At 47.9% G+C, this 17313-nt stretch overlaps 1 protein-coding gene across 1 annotated transcript; it reads right to left on the bottom strand.

The window, feature by feature from the left end:
- Positions 1–1102: 1102 nt before the first annotated feature.
- AHCY (adenosylhomocysteinase) lies at positions 1103–16048 on the bottom strand. The gene is made up of 10 exons (XM_072631313.1): positions 14595–16048; positions 11677–11867; positions 10926–11001; positions 8320–8472; positions 6397–6509; positions 5217–5424; positions 5033–5120; positions 4610–4727; positions 3102–3296; positions 1103–1335 (listed from the first exon to the last, which is right to left on the bottom strand). Exons 1-10 carry the CDS (start codon positions 14620–14622, stop codon positions 1204–1206), a joined length of 1302 nt encoding a protein of 433 aa, XP_072487414.1. The 5' UTR covers positions 14623–16048; the 3' UTR covers positions 1103–1203.
- Between the last annotated feature and the right edge of the window lie 1265 nt (positions 16049–17313).

Here is a 17313-nt window from a genome sequence, read left to right on the forward strand (position 1 = left end):
ATTGGGCATCCCGATCACAGGAGAGATCAGGGCCAGGAAGGTCCTTAAAAATAGAACATTAAATCAGGGAGGGATCTGACCTTAAACCCTGCTTCCCTCCCAAAAAAAAAAAAAATGGGGGAAAGAGCTTTTAGAATACTTTAACAGAAGTGTTAACTGTTTCAGAATAAAGTCAACTTCCCAGATACTTGGAAGCTCAGTCCAATTCACTTTAATCACAGGGAGGGGATAATCTGCCTTACTTTGATAACTCCCACCCTGCTTCCTCAAACAGAGGACAAGGAGCCTACCTTCACTCTGGCTTATAAAAGGCTATTCTGATGGCTTATTTGCACTTACATTGACCTCTAGCTATGCCCAGCACTGACCTCTCACCCTCTTTTCTCAATTGCCCAAGCCCAAACTGCCACAGCACCCAGCTGGTAGTACACAGGATGCAAGCAGGGATAATCCCACTGCCTTCCCTCTGCTAATTATTTCCTATTTATCCCATACATAGCTTGTTTGGTATGTATTTATTAGCACGTTGTCACCTCCATCAGACTATGAGTTCCTCGAGCCTCTTTTTGTATACTCAGCGCTTAGCAGCATCTGGCACAGTAGGCATTTAATAAATGTTTGCTGATTGAATGATAAGCTGACTTCAAGGGCTGGGAAAACCAAGCACATCGATAACTGTGTGGGCTGTGGAAAACACTGACCTAAAAGTAAGGAGACTTGGGTTCTGCCACTAATGGGGCATGAGATGGCATGTCATTTCTTCTCCAAGTCTGTTTCTCCATCCACAAGAGGATAAAGTTATAATGGATATTTTCCATGTCCTTTTCAGAGCTAACATTCTATATACTGCCATAGTGCAAACTATTTACAAGTCAGAGGTCTAAGGACAGAGGATTATGGGGCCCATGTTATAGGGGATAATATAGAACTTGGTCTCTTCACAGTTCAGGGCAAGGATGCCAGGCTGGGCTCATGGGGGAACTGGTTGCTTCCTCCTCCTCCTCATCTCCCCAAGCCCAACACCTGGTACCATGTTAAGACACAAATATGATCCAAATAAAAGTCAGGATGGCTGGCAGATACAAGGATGACACAGCAGAGATGCCCAACCAAACTTAGATACTATTTATTACTCTGTGCAGGAAGGGTTGGAAAGGCAAGAAAATGTGGTTGGTCATGTGGAGTCTTTGAGCTGGGCAGGACTCAGTACCGGTAGTGGTCAGGTTTGAAGGGGCCCTCTCTGGGGAGGCCCAGGTACTGGGACTGTTTTTCCGTCAGTTTGGTTAGCTTCACATTCAGTTTGCCAAGGTGGGCCTCAGCCACAGCTTCATCCAACTGTAAGGGGAGAACAAGAGAATGTGAGCCCCAAGTACCAGAACCCAAAGTTTGGGGAGCCCAAAGTTTGGGCTCCTTGACTAGGCTGGAAGAGATCCAGCCCCTTCTCTCCACACAGCTACCACCCTAATCCAGCCTCTTCTCATCTCTTACCTGGACAACTGCAGTAGTCTCCTAATAGGACTCCTTGCCTCAAGTCTCTCCTTTCTCCATTCCACCCTCCCTACTGCTGTGAAAGGACAGATCTGATCATGCCACATGCCCATTCAATAAAAACTTCAGCAGCTCATCAGAATCAAACATAAATTCCTCAGTTTAGCATTAAAAGCCCTTCGCAACCTGGCTCAACCTACCTTTCCCTCTTTTTATATTATTTCCATCCTTATATTACATTATATTTGTTGTCATTCAGTCATTTTAGTTGTGTTCAACTCTTCATGACCCTATTTGGGGTTTTCTTGGCAAAGATATGGAGTGGTTTGTCATTTCCTTCTCCAGCTCATTTAAAGATGAAGAAACTGAGGCAAACAGGGTTAAGTGAATTGCCCAGGGTCACATAGGTAATAAATATTTAAGACTGGGTTTGAACTCAGTATTTTCTGACTCCAGGTCCAGCACTATATCCACTGTGCTACCTAGCTCGCCCCTCTCAACCAAAAAAAAAAAAAATATTTTGCATATACTTTTTATGTATGGGCATGGGGTGGGCATAAGTTCCTTGGGAGAGGGAACTGTTTCTTTTTCTTTTCTTTATGCATACATAGCACCCAGCACAATGCCAGGCATGGAACAGGTGCTGGCTAATGCTTGCTGACTGAGAAAGGCCTGGCTCAACTACTTCAAAGACACAGTCTTGTTCTCCAGAGAACTGGGTAGAAATTAAAGGGGAAGACAAGCCTTCCCAATACCCAAAATGAAAAAGCTGCTGGGGGCAGTCAGCCAAACCAGGGACAGGAGACAGCTAGCTGCAGACAAGAAGGCAGCTGGCCTGGTTCCATTCAGGGTAAGGTTGGGCAGGGACAAGTACCAAAAAGACTTTTCTCAAAACCAAATTATTCAAATTAATTAAATACACCAGTCCAAGCCTACTGCAGGCACTTAACAAATTCATGCTGAATTCAGGATTTGAGGTACAAAGATCCCAAGGCCTGAAGTAGGCCAAGAGCTTTGCACTCTTCTCCAAAATCTGCCCCTACCTTTTGACCTAAGGTAAGTCTCTCACCCTATCTGAGCCTGGTTTCCTCTTCTATAACACTGGGCTTGAATACCCACTAGGGAGGACAGTGGATGAAGACCACAGGGTGTCAAAGGTCCCTTTCAGCTCCATCAGAATTATCTTGCTGGGGGCAGGAGAACAATCCATAGTAAAGAGTCACCCAGGGAAGCCTGAGCATGGGGCTGCCCTGGGCCATAATCTTGCCTGTTTCTCTTTATGAGCAAGCATCTGCATGACATGTGCATTCATCACTAGCCTTCCCTAACTTTCATCTCATCTGTTCCTCACAGAGTAGCCTCCTCCTCAGTGAATAAGAGCACACTAAAACCCATATAGAAGAAGGGATTAGGTCAAGGTTACACCACAGAAGTCAGGACTAGAATTTGGAAATCTTGATGCTCAGAAACATGACAGGGGAAAGATCAATGAGAGAAGGGACAGGAAGCTATTCAGTGTGGTCCAGATGTGTCCCTGGGCCCATCCACACCCAAGCCACCTTGGCAGCTACTGAGCAAGAAGGCAACGGGAGGGAGAAGCAGAAGCCACTGACCTTCTTGGGAAGGAAGTGCACTCCCACAGGGTACTTGTCCGGGTGGCTCCACAGCTCAATCTGCGCCAGCACCTGGTTGCTGAAAGAATTGCTCATCACGAAGCTGGGATGGCCCATAGCACAGCCCAGGTTGACTAGGCGGCCTTCTGCCAGCAGGATGATCCGCCGCCCATTCTTCAGCTTGTAACGGTCCACCTGGCCAAGTGGGCAAGAGAGGGGAGAGCTGGAGGCCAGGAATGGACCTCCCTCTTCCTTCCCCTCCCCAACAATCCCTCTGGATCCTCTACCCTCTGAAAATCACAGGAACTTAAGACTAGAAAGGACCCCAAAGATCATCTAAGCCTAACCATACTTAAATAAGAATCCAACTACAGACTAGTCAACAAATGGCCATCTAGCCACTTGTCTAGCCAAGTACCTCCTACTCTGGCCCTGTCTCTGCCCACATAAATGCCACATTCTCCCTTCTTCCCTCACCCTGGCTCAGTCTCCCAAGGATAGGCAGAGGTGGTAAGGGCCAGTGCCAAGATACCCCAGGGCTAAAATTACCCCACAAAAAAAGGAGGTAGTCCAATGGATGGTGCCAGGCCAGAGGGAAGTTTGGGTGGGCTGAGGGCAGAGCCAAGTACTGTGGGTCCCTGGATTTCTGCCATTCATTAATAATCACCAGTTTGCCTCGACTACTGCTCGTGTATGCACATGCATACCACTATATGCAAAGTTGTGTATCAGATTTTGGAGGATGGGAGAAGGTATTGATCTGTTCCACTCCAACCCAAGAAAGATCCAGGGGGTCTTGGGGGCTGTGACTGTTCAAAGCAGTTGAAGAAATGTGCTCTAATAAATGTCAGCAACCAGGCTCAACACTGTGTGCTCCTTGCCTCCCTTCCTTCAACTAATGCACCCATTAAGAACTGTGACCCCTTCTGTCTGTGTCTCTTTAAAGTGGACCAGAGGGCAGAGAAAGTAATTCTCTGTGGCTGTGTGTATTTCTGTACATGCCCCAACAGGAAACGAGAGCTTGCAAAGAAGCTTCACAGCACACACACACAGCTCTACTCTTATCCCACCTGAAACCTCCCCCCAGCCTCCATCCAAACCCAGTTCCCTTAATGCTAGCCAAGGTCACCCCTGCCCCTACCCCAACCAGAGTGCTGTGGGAGGGTCCTTCCATCCCTTTTCTCCAGAGTGTAATGTCATGGGATACCAGGTCTAGAGCTGGAAGAGATCTCAGGGGCCATTGGATCCAAGCTCTCATTTTACAAATGAGGAAACTGAGGTCCAAGGAGAACAAGTGACTTGCCCAGGAGACCATAAGGAGTAATATATCAGAAATGGGACTCAAATTCAGACCCTCGACTCCAGAGCCCATGATAGCTCCACTGTGCCATGCCTTAGACCAGAATCCTACAGACGCTCCAGAGCTGGTTCACCCATCTATGATCACAGAGACTATAAAAAGAACCCGCTGAATCCCCACACCCAGGCCCTCAACAACGAGTCCTCACCTGAGGTTTCACGTTCACCTTCTCCACAGAATTTTGATTCAGCCACTTAACATCTATTTCCACGTCAAAGTGGCCAATGTTACATACTATGGCGTCGTCCTTCATCTGCTCAAAGTGCCTGTGGTGGAGGTACGAAACAGGGGCCATGGGGGTGAGGGTGAGGGGAGCAGGAACTAGGGAACAAAGCAGGCAAGAACTCTTGGCTGCAAGGGAAGAGGAACAACAAGGCTAAGGGGAAGCCTGAGGACTCAAGGAAGGACAGATGGAAGGGAGGGAGTAGTAAGGGAAGAACACAGAAGTGTTGGGCCAGAAGTAAAATACAGAGTATAGCAGGAAGAGGCAGGGGAATGTACAAGGAGACGGGCAAGGACACTGAGAGGACAGATGGAGGCCTCCCCACCCCCCCAAGGAGCTGGGCCCCACCTGCCCAAGATGATGTCCACGCATCCTGTGGTGGTGACAAAGATGTTTCCCTCTTTGCAGGCCTCATCCATGGTAGTCACCTCATAGCCTGAGCACAGACACACACATACAGACATCAGTCCTGTGACCACCCCTGAGGACCTTAAGTCATGACCCTCATAGCCTGTTCTGGCCTCTTACTCACCCTCCATAGAGGCCTGCAGTGCATTGATGGGGTCTATCTCTGTGATGATGACTCGGGCACCAAAGCCCCGAAGGGCCTGAGCGCAGCCCTTGCCCACATCCCCATAGCCTGCTACCACAGCCACCTTGCCTGCAATCATCACATCTGTGGCTCGTTTGATGCCATCAATGAGGGACTCGCGGCAGCCATATAGGTTGTCAAACTTGCTCTGAAGGGAGGTAAAGAAAAGAGGAGGCAATCATCCCACAGACACCAGGAAGCTTTCACTGCGCTCCTTCCCAGCTCAAGAACTCAGAATGACTCCCTATTGCCCCCCAGATCCAGGAGCCCTAGATTCTAGTTCCAGTTTTACTATTAACATGATATGGCCTTTGGTAAGTCACCGTCCCTCCTGGGCCTCAGTTTTCCTCATTTCTAAGGTCCCTTCCAACTCAAACATTCTGTGACTCTATGAATCTCTGAAGGTCTAATTTCCTCATCTGTAAAATAAGAACATCAAGAACTAACAACATACATCCTAAAGCACTTCAAGATTTACAAAACACTTCATCACAACAGTGCTGTGAGGCAGAAAGCACAAGGATTTTGATCCCTATTTTACAGATATGGAAACATAGGGCTCATGTGCCTTGTCTCTGCTGACAGAGCTAACAAATCACAGGATCGTAAGATCATAGACAGAGCTGGAAGGAACCTTAGAAGTCATTGAGTCCAGCCCAAGGAACTAAGGCCCATAGTGGTTAAGTGACTTACCTGAATGTGACAGAGTAGGAACCTGTATATAAATTCAAGTCTCATGGACTCCAAGTCCCACAATGTCCACTACATCATGCTGGTCCCTAGGGGCTACCACCTCACCTGGTCTGCCGACAGGGCTGTCTGTGAGGCTCAAATGAGAATAAATATAAATATAGAATTATATAATATATAGTGCATTATATACATACATACACATACATACACACATGTACATGTGTACATGTGACTATGTGAATATGTGTGTATGTGTGTATATGTACATGTAACCACCCTGAAAACCGCAGAAGGGCACTGTAAACTATATCTTGCCCAGTGAGTGTGGTTACCTGAGCCAGGCAAATGCTATAATCTGGAGTTATAGGGGAGGCAGCTGAAGCCCTGGAGAAGAGGGGATCTGGAATTCAGAAGAGGACAGTAATACCTTGGTAACAGAATCGTTCACATTGATAGCTGGCACTTTCAGAACTCCATTGAGTTTCATCTTGTATAAATTATGGACGCCTGTGGTGGTTTCCTCTGAGATGCCTCTGATACCTGAGCCAAGGGATGCTCCATTAGAACCAGTCCCCTACATTTCAAGTCCTCTGAATTAAAACCCCTTCAATATTTAACAGGTGTCACCTTGCTCATAGCCTGCAGCTTGGGAGGGTGGTGGAAAATGAACTCCCTCCAGTCCTCCCACCATTATAGCACACCCCTGAGGGAAGGGGAAGAAGGAAAAGACCAGCAGTGAGGTAAGTCAACACTACTTTCCCCACCCTCCCACTTTTTCCCCCAAGGGAAGTCATTTCAGGTGGTACTAGGGTGGGTGAAGGAAATCTCAGGCCCTTCTATCTCCCCTTCAGCTACCCCATTCACAATGCTGCCAGGAAACCACTGCTTGGAGTCATATATTCTCATTTTTTTCAGACTTTGGAAATGAGACTGGGAGGGAGCTTTGAGATGATCTCGTCCAGCACCCTAGTTTTAAAAAGGAGGAAACTGAGGCCCACGAGTCACACAGATTATTGGCACAGTCAAGACTTAGACCCCTGCTACCCAGATTCCAAATCCATTGTCTTTTCACCTCATTCTCCCTGCCCCCACACCTACATCTCAGCAGCAATCAGTTTAACAAAGGCTTAATGCTTTTTCCTTTCCACAGGGTATCTCTTTATTAACAGGGAATAAGGTCTTACCCAAAGACATGACTCTAAGAGTGAACTTTCAGGTAGTGGTGAGGCACATGGGGTGAGGTACAGGCTCCTGGGGCTGGAACACTTTCTGGCCCCAAAAAGCAGTAAACCTCTGATATATGACCCAGATGACAGAAACAGGAGAAATACCTACTTAAGCTCCAAGTCATCAGATTTTTCTCCCTAGTCCCTCAATCTAAGAATCATTTTTATTGTATATGGCCTCACCCAGTCTCTCAGTACTGAGGCTGAGGAAAGGGGCCTGTATCAGAGCTATCTGGGAAAAGGAATCCAGGATTCCAGCATTCCTACACATAGGGTTCCTACCATTGCATCCCAGACTGGACTATATCTTAGATATTTCCTCTTTCAAATCTTCCTGGACAAACTCCGGAAAAAAAGGGAGACCCCTATTCCAGAATGGAGACCCAGGCTCCAAACTGAAGTTGAGCCAGAAAGAGGGGTGTCTTTCCTCCCTCTCTCCTCTAGGTCCTCAGAATTTGAGATAATAGCAATGTCCAGAAAAAAGATCCCAAGGCCAGTAGGAGGATTCCTCCCTTTCTCCCTCCCACTCTAATCTCAGGGGAAGCTTAGCATGAACATGATTCTGGGCTGGAGGAGGCTCCCTAGAGAAAGTACCCCCAGTGCTCCGCTACGAGCTATCAGTTCACCATCCTGGACCAGCCTGCTCCCCAGGTGGGCAAAGCCTGACCATACTAAACTCTGCAGGAAAAAAAATAGCTCCTCGAGCTTCCTTTCCCAGGATCCCACAGAAGGAAGAGATCTTCAAGATTATCTAGTCCAACTCTCCACTTTACAGATGAATAAACTAAGCCCAGCTAAGGAAAATGACTTGTCCCAGGCTACTGAGCTAGAAACAGAGCTAGGATTTGACTTTCATTCCTCTAATTGCATTTTCAGGGCTTTTTCTACTGTTCAATACTGTACTACTCTTGGAAGTGTTGAAAAAGCTACCCTTTTCCCTCCAAATGCCAAAAACAGCCATTGATGCCTCCTTCATGGGGAAACTCTGACATTCCCCAGCCACTTTTCCTTGGTGAAGTCAAGGTTTCAGGATTTGGCAGCCTCTTCCCTAGACCATACATCACCCCTGCACACCCCTATCATCCTACTCCTGTCCATCCCCATTCTCCCATATTCCTCCTTACCCTTCAGGAGCTCAGGGTATTTGGTGTGAACGAGGTTGGTGAGGTCCCCACCATCATCCAGGATCATGTTGAGGGGCTGCCCATCCTTGAAATAGAGGGTCTGCTCGATGCACCAGAGGTATTCCTCATCAGTCTCCCCCTTCCAAGCGTACACTGAGGCAAAAGTGGGAGAACAGGGATGAGGAATTCAATGCAATCAACCAAACATTTGAGTGCATAAGGCCTGAAACTCGGTACAGGAAGGACAAAGCTAGAGAAGCCATACTGGCCACGCCCTCAAGGAGCCTACATGTTGAGACTGATGTATTGAGAATACAACATGTGCAAACACAAGGAAACATGTGACGGAGGCAGAGGAGAGATCAGGACAAAGTGCCCGAGGAAAATTTGAGGAGACAGAACTTTCAGCCAGGGGTATCAAGGAAGGCATACCCATGGAGATGACACTTGAGCGAGGTTTTGAAGGAAGAGGATTTCAGCAAATGGAGATGAGGACAGAAAAGGGATCCAGACCTGGGTGAAGGCATGTAGGGTAAGACTAGGGGACAGACAACAGACCAGTTTGTCTACAGCACAGAGGACAGGTCAGAGAACGGGATAAGTCTGGACAGGTAGATTATGGAGAGCTTTGGATACAAACTACTGTCCAACATTTTTTATTCTATAGGCGATAAAGAGGAATTAAAGGAAGAATCAATCAGCCCTCACAGTTAGCTCACCCAGCAAGTGACAAGCACCAGAAAAACTCTGATTTCCTGGGCCCTGGAGACAGGGACAGGGATAGGGACAGGGAGAGGTTTCCCACCAGGGTTCTCTCTCCAGTTTCTAAGTCAGGCTCCTAAGAATATAAGAGTCACAGATTCTCTCCAAGGAAACTCAGTATCCCCAACACTTCTTTCCTTGCATTTTAGAGCAGTATCAGAGACCTATGAGACCAGGTCAAGCCAGGGAAATCCTCCATCCATCTCTAATCTAAGAACCAAGAACTGCCCTGATCATCCCTGAAGCAAAGCTCCTGGGTCCCTGATTACAGGGCTCAACCACCTCTATACTGTCAGATTTACCACAAAGTCTGTGTTGGGGGAGCAGAGGTGGAGTAGGGGAGAGATAAAAGTAGAGGACTGGAGAATAATCATAATAATAATAGTATGGTAATATTCATGTTGTGCTTTAAGGTTTGCAAAGCACTTTATATGTGTGACATAAAACACCCCCAAGAAGGAAGCTCATGGGGGACAAGTAGGTGGCAGATCATGATGCCATCTCATCTCAGTGCACACACCAGAGACTTCTGACCCAACCATGGTCTGGGAAAAGGGCATTACAAGGCATCAGCTTTTCTCTGAGCTCAGCAGAGGCACCAAAGCACTAATGTTGCAAACACTGGGCAAAGGGCAAAAAAGAAACATTCTGCAAACAAAGCTTTTCCCTTCTAGTTCAAAGTCCAGCGCCTCAAAGCACAGAGATGGAAAACCAAAGAGGGCTGCCCACTGTACACACCTCCCCCACCAGGGCAGGGGATGGGAATCAGAGGCACTTCTGGTTCCTCTCTGCTCTGACCGGAGCACGTCGAAGGCTGCCTTCTCACCTTCCCGAGCATCTCATTAGTTCCTTTGCTCAAGGTCCTTAGCCTCAGACACAGAACTCTAATCACCAGAGCCTGCTCATGTTGAGCCACAGTCACGGAGAAAATGAAACACTGCTATGTTTTCTTCCTACTCACAGAGATACTCAGAGAGCCTCTACCAGCCTCCTAGCTCAGCCAGATCAGAGTAGGGACCTGGCCTCTTCTCATCAGGCCAAGTGAAAGCCTCAATTTGTATCTTTGTGGTTCTGCATCCTTTGATTTCACCCAGGCTCCCATTATGGTAATTCCCCCAAGGGCTGGATAGTCATCATTAATACAGTACCCCCTACCACCCACCCCACCCCTTCAAGAAACATTCCCACTGTCCAGGATCAACTTCCTGGTCAATCCAATCCTACTTCTTTCACAGAATCACACAGTCACTGAATTTGAGAGCTGGATGGCCCCTGGAGAGCAGCAGCCCAGCAGAATTTAAAAAATGCCAGAATTGGAGTCAGAGGATCTGAGTTCAAATCCCAGATCTGGCACCTGCTATCTGGGATACCTGGGGAAAGTCATTAAACCTGCTGGGCCTCAATTTCCTCATCTGTAAAATGGAGGGGGTAGCCCTTAAGGTTCCTTCCACCTCTATCAATAACCCTATAACCTATGCTCTGTCACTCCATCCCTGGAATCATGCCAGGGCAGCAGTCCCTTGAATGACATCTCCAAAGTTATCAGCACTATCATCTACTGAGGCAGCTCCAGAAGACGTGTGTAAAGTGCTACAAATGTTAATTATAAGTCTTAAGAAGTTCTTCCTTCAATCCCACCATGACCTACATCCCTGTAACTTCTCTCTGGTTGTACTCATTATTCCTCCTGGACTACACAGAAGTAGCCTGTGGTTTCTTCCATGTGCTTAACTCCTTTAAGTGGCTGAAGTCTTCCCATCCTGGAGGCCTTTTCCTCCAGCTCCCTGAACCCCAAAAGAGTCTGTGGCCTTGGTGGGAGCTATGCCCAGAAGAAGAGGGCTTACCAGGAATGCCAGTTTTGGCAATGGCAGCTGCTGCATGGTCCTGGGTGGAGAAAATATTGCAACTGGACCACTGTACCTGCAAAAACCAGGGGACAAGGGGTCATTCATGAAAGCAGAGAACAGCAGCCCAAGGTCAATGTAGTGAAGTCAGTTTGAATGGAGGCCGAAGAAGCTATCAATCAGTACACATGATGGGTCAAGGTTAACTCACAGTGAGTGGAATAGACAGGATCCCTGACTAGAGAGTCAGGAGAGCAGGTTTTAATCCTGACCGCCATTCACTGTGTAACCTTGGGTAAGTCACTTTCCTTTTTCTGGGGCTCCGTTTCCTTCTTTGTAAAATAGAGAAAATTCTTGCCCCATCTACATCACATACTGTTGTGCGAAATCTCACCGTGGCAGGATTGTGGGGGCAAAAACCCCATAAAACTATGACAAATAAAAATGCCTTTCTAAAAGGGAGGGATCATTCATCTTTATAGATTTAGAGCTGAAAGGAACCTCAAAGGCTAGCTGGTCTAATTTTTACAGATAAGGAAACTGAGGCCCCAAGAGATCAAGTGACTTCCCTAAGATCACACAGGTGGCAAATGACAGAGCTGAGATTTGAACCAAGACTCCTCTGGCTCCAAATCCACACACACACTTTCTGCTGTACCTTCGACATGGACTGCCTGAATCACCCCCAGTCCCATGTGTTTCTGCCCCAAGACCCCATTTCTTGCTCTTCTGATGCTCCCTGTAGACTCACCTCAGCTCCCAGGGCCACCAGTGTCTCAATAAGAACAGCTGTTTCCACAGTCATGTGAAGGCAGCCAGCAATCCGGGCACCCTTCAGCGGCTTGGAGGCTGAGTACATCTCTCGAAGTTTCATCAGGCCAGGCATCTCATTCTCTGCTATGTCCAGGGCCTTGCGTCCCCAGGCAGCCAGGCTGATGTCAGCTGCAGGGGCAGGAAGGAGGCAAACTAAGCATCATGGTGGGGGGAGGGGAGAAGAGAAAGAAAGGGGGAAAAGTTCCCCTTTGCTCTCCTATCATCAAGTATATTCTCAGCTTACTGCTTCCTACAGAATTATAAACTCTCTGAGGGCATGGAACCTGCCTCACACTTGTCAATCTTAGCAAACGTAAGCAAGGAATGAAAAGCCTCAGGAAATCCTAGAGTCCCAAGAGCTGGAAAGAACTTCAAAATGTACCTGGTCCAACTTAAAATCAGTAATGGGAAACATCACTTCTCAAGGTAGCCTATTTCCCTTCACTTCTGGACAGCTAATTATTTCTTCTTTAAAATATCAATCATAAATACACACACAAACACACAGTGTCCCAAAACTCTTAGGGTAGTATTATGGTTAATACCCACATATATGTAAACATATACATATGTATATATTGTATATTTTTCTTACAACTTAGTAACCATCATTAAATTTCAAGTAAATAAAATCACATATAAAACTATAAAATTCCAAATTCCTTACAATTCATCTTTAAAATACGCCTATTATGAAGTAATAACAAAAACATAACTATTTATTTCTGTCTTTCCTTCTGATTCCTTTTAATTTCATGTATTTTTTTTTCAGATTGTGATGGGATACTTCTCTTATGCTATGCCAAATAGTTTTTGAATGAACACACAGCTCTGAGTTTGGCTATAGATGTGTATAAGACAACATGTTGACTAGAACATTGAACTTGATAGTCAATATCTGAATGTGAACCTCTACTCTTTTTCCCCCGCAAGCTATGTGACCAGGGATAAATCAATCTGAGTTTTCTCATCTGTAAAAATAAAGATCTAGAGTATCTACCCAAGCGTTTTTATGAGATTCAAACACTCAAACACACACACACACACACAGCTTTGCAAACTTTAAAAGTGCTACATGAAAATGAGTTACATCATTTTTAAATGCATCTAACAGCACATATCAGTCCACTGTTCAAAATGTAATAGCAACTTCCTACTGCCTCTAAACCCAAACTTCTCTTTTTGGCATTGACATTGGCACTATCTTTCCAGATTTACTACACAGCATACCCCTTCCTCACACAACACTCCAAGGTCTTGCAAGGCTGTTCCCCATGCCAGGAATGCACTCTCTCCTCACCTCTGCCTCTTATGATCCCCACCTGTAGCTACAGTTCTGTTCAAGCACTGCCTCTTATCTCAGGCCTTTCCTGGCTTCCCCAAACTGCCAGCACTTATTTGCACCTCAGCAAAATTACCTTTTATGTGGAATATTTTTGAAATTTATTACTGGAGTATAGTCTGTATACACAGTTTCCAATAGTACATAAAATCCTTGACAATTGGGGCCCTTTAAAATTTTGTCTAGGTGGTTCAGAGGCTAGAGCGTTGGCCCTGGAGTCAGGAGGACCTGACTGAGATTAACCTTCCTTGTCCAAGTCCTTCCCACCCTTCAAAGTCTAGCTCAAATCTTACCTCTCCCTGGTGCTGCCACAGAGACAGGCCTGCAGCACTTTGTGAGCTTTGGGCATTCGGGGCCTTCATACTATGTATGTGCAAGGGTGGTCTCCTCAGCCCAACTGGGAATCCTTATGACGCAGGGGCACAGGCAGTGCTGGGCTCAGAGATGGATAGACAGATGCATGCATACACACACAGACACAGGTATGCATGCATGCTCCCGTTACATTAAGTGCCTGCTATGGCACTCCGTTAAGCAAATACTAGCTTATTTAATCCTAATAAACCCGTAAGGTTGGTGCTACTATTCTCCTCATTTCACTCTCGTTCCTGTATCACTTTAAGATTTATAAATCATTTTCCTCAGAGGTAAAAAAAAAAGTGCCAATTACTGTAAAGCTTCTTTGAACAGCTGAGGAAAGGGGCAGAAAGGTATAGTGTTTTCCCCGAATCACACAGCTGCTAGGCGGGGTCCAAAGATTGAACTGAACCCCACGTCCTGGGCTCTTCTCACTTTAGTGCGTCTCAGAACCCCAAATGCCAAAACACCAAGCAACGGGGGAGAGCCCAAGGCGATCAGTCCACGCTCCCACCCCCGTCAGTCCCATTCATTTCTGAGTGGACCGGAGAAGGAAGAGACTCGGCCAAAGTCACTCGGCAAGTTGGTGCCAGGGTTAATCCAGGCTCCCAGTTCAGTTCTCCTAGTTTCAAAGGCTTATCCCAACTTCACGCCCCTCCTGCGGGCCCCAACTGAGTGGAGAGAGGTTCAGTCAGTCTTGGAAGGAGGGGGTGGCTCTCAGTCTCCCGTCTCCTAACTCCAGAATCCAGCTCAGCCCGCTTTCCCGGGGTCCCCCAATCCAGCTGCCCGTAAGAGCCCGGCCCCTCAGCACGCCTTCCGCGGCCCCCAGCTCTACCGTAGCCACGCGAAGTGGGGCATGCTGGAACTAGTAGTTTCCCCTCAACCTTCCATCTTGGGTTGCAGCCATCGAAGAACTACAGCCCCCAGGGGGCACCGCGCGGGCACCCCGCTAGTCTGTCCCAGGCCAACGTGCCAAACCTTCAATTCAAAGAAACCATGTCCGCGGGTCCCCCAGGCCGGCCCGGGGACCCACCGCAAGCCCTCCTATGGCCGGCCACGGTACAACCCCCAGGGACTGCTGCAAACCCCAGCCCGTACGACCCTCGAGTGCGCCGCAACCTGCCGGTACTCCGTTCTCTCCCCCGCCTCCGTCTTACCGACTTTGTAGGGCAGTTTGTCAGACATGTTGCGGCCTGCTCCGCAGCTACTTAATGACTTAGCAGAGACCACCGCGCAGAGGCTTCAGGGATGGGGGTGACGGGGCCTCAAAAAGGACGAGGCGGGCGGCAGGCAGCACCGGGAGGGGAGCGGCGCGTGGCTGGGACGCCTTTAAATAGCTTTCCTCCGCAATCTGCATATTCATGAGCGCTCCCTCCGGCGGGGTTGGGGCGGGCGCTGCGCGGAGCTGGGCGGGGCGAAGCGGGACAGGGCGGGGCGGGGCCGGGGAAACTTGGAACCTCCGGCGGCGGCGGCCGGGAGCTGAGCTTTCCCTACCCCGTGCCCGGCAGCCTGGGGCGGGCCTTTAGGGCCGCGTGATGTGCGCGGAACTGGGTCTGCGGGTAGAGGCGGGGCATCCCAGCTCTGCCCCTTGATGCCCACGTGCCCTTTGTCCAGCCCCTTCTCCCTGGGCCCGAGGTTTCTTCTAGAGTGAGAGGGTTGAACTAGGTGGTGCCGCCCCATCTTGGTCCCAGGAGCGCCTCGGTTCCGCCGAAGGAGGCCTGGGGCCCAGCCGAGCCTCCTGGGGTCATTCCTGATCGCACAGAGGTGTGCCACCCCCCGAGAGACCCCCCGAAGGGAGGAGCTTGTGGCAGGGGAAATGAATGAATGAACTGCGTGATTGGAAAAGTGTTAACTGTGCAAAGCACTGAAGGTACAGATAGAAAGCGAGACAGCCCTGCTCCCAGCGAGCTCGCCCTCTGCGGGGCGGGGCACCACATAATGCCCATCTCAGATGCAAGTCAGATGGCAATGCCCTCTGATAAAGTCCTGTCTGTTCCTGCTGTTGAACTAAATTGCTGGTCTCTGGATATGCAATCAGAAAACCCTTGGGGTCCAGGTTCTGCTTAAGCCCTGGGACCATGGGCAGGTGATGGTCTCTCCGGGCATTAGTTTCCCCATCTGTTGAATGAGAAGTGCAAGATCAGAATAATACTCGTACTGCCTACCTCACAAAGCACTTTAGAAAGGAAAGCATTTTGTACGCTTTCAACCTTAGCTATGTTAGCGTTGGTCCCGCAGCTGTCTGTGTGACTTTGAAAAGAGTTCCTTCTCTCCTCCAGACCTCAGAAGGATCACATTTAAGGTATACAAAGGCACTTAGAGTTTCATCGAGCTTAGAGAGTCTGAAAATCTGGGATTCAGCCCATTTCCTCTTGACCTATGGTAGCAGATAGATTCCACCCCCAGTTTAGTAGTCTTAAAGGTAGCACATGTTTACTAGAACTGCGTTATCTGTGTAGAAAGCTGCCCCATTTCCCAGCAGGCTCTCACACGCTTACTGGTAAGTGCCCTGACCTCTCAATAATAAGATCACCTGGTCTCTCTAATGAGGGCTGGAAAGGGGGTGTGAGACCCCCACAAAGACCAGGGTATCAGGGGCAGGTCATCTGGGGAAGAATTCATGAACTCTAGCATTGTTGAAGTCAAGGTAAAGATTTATTAGGCTTTTCAGCAGGCAAGAGTTCTTAGGGAACCTGCAACCTTAAAGGGGTACAGGGAAAGTTTATATAGGCTATTCTATAGTATCACGTGTCAAATATGCTAACTAGGTATTTTGGGGTGGGATTAGGGAGTGGTTAAGGAGTGGTCAGTTCTTAAAGAAACATGCACTTCTGATATCTATTGTGCAGGTATTTTACCCAAAATTCATCAGGAAATAGCCCAAGGAGGGGCTACCTAGAGGTGTGGTTTTAGGCCTGAAACATCACTAAGTCAACCAACAGGCAGGGCTGACCAGGAAAAACGAGGCTTCTCTCCTCAAAGTCTTGTTAGACAAGATTAATGTAAGGAAGTATAGGTATGTCTAAGTCTAGAATACAGATGATTGGTCAGTGAGTAGTAAATGTCATTATGACCCAGTACACAACCCATTAAGCCAGTATGCAACTGGCTAAGCCTAATGAGTTCTATAGGTACATCTGGCTACTGTAGCAGAAAGGGAGGTAATGGTTGTTGCTAGGGCAGCCTGTGTCCTTGGGCTGGGGAGAAACTACCTGAGATGGTATTTCAGGGCTAGGGAGAAATGTGGTTTTAGAATTGGGGCCTGAGTACATGCACCCAAGCACCCCATCATCTGGATCTAGTTTCCTTCTAGTTTGGCAGCTGTCAGTCGGGACTAAGGAATCCCTAGTGAACCCTCAGGTTTTCCAAAAGAAGGGGCTTCACTCTTGCACTTTGGCCCAGGGCCTGAGGCAACCAAAGCCTTAGATTTCTGAATTACTTCTCCTGGCAGGGATTGACACTATCTAACTTAATTCAGTCTTCCTCTGGATCTGTGAATCCTTCTCCATCCTGTCTGGCAGGTGGGCAGTTATGCATTCTTTAATCAACGTCTTCTTGTGTAGCCTGTACCACTCCTGGACAGCTCTGTTTGTTAGAGAGGCCTTTGTATTGATTGAGTTGAAATATGCCTCTAGCAATTTCTACCCATTGGGTCTGAGTTTAGGTCGGAATCCTTATTAGAAAGCATTTATTAGACCAAGTCAGACTCAGGTTCAATATGCCAGATTTCCTAGCCTGGGTTTAGCCAGAACCACCCATCTTCCTCTTCTCCCCAACACCACTTCCTGTTTTCTTCAAGGCCTGGCCTACAAGGATTTCTTTCTTCTTTCTACTCATGACCCTTACAGAAAAGTTATGACCAGTATAACCTCACAA

This window comes from Notamacropus eugenii, chromosome 1 (genome assembly GCF_028372415.1).
Source record: "Notamacropus eugenii isolate mMacEug1 chromosome 1, mMacEug1.pri_v2, whole genome shotgun sequence".
Taxonomy (NCBI): Eukaryota; Metazoa; Chordata; class Mammalia; order Diprotodontia; family Macropodidae; genus Notamacropus; species Notamacropus eugenii.

What these genes read in the sequence shown, in the direction of transcription:
- AHCY (XM_072631313.1), bottom strand. Translation starts at nt 14,622, where the DNA reads ATGTCTGACAAACTGCCCTACAAAGTCG. An exon ending in CAAACTGCCCTACAAAGTCG is followed by an intron (nt 11,868 to 14,594) that starts GTAAGACGGAGG and finishes CTGCCCCTGCAG; the next exon opens with CTGACATCAGCCTGGCTGCC. An exon ending in TGCCAAAACTGGCATTCCTG is followed by an intron (nt 8,473 to 10,925) that starts GTAAGCCCTCTT and finishes CTTTTGCCTCAG; the next exon opens with TGTACGCTTGGAAGGGGGAG.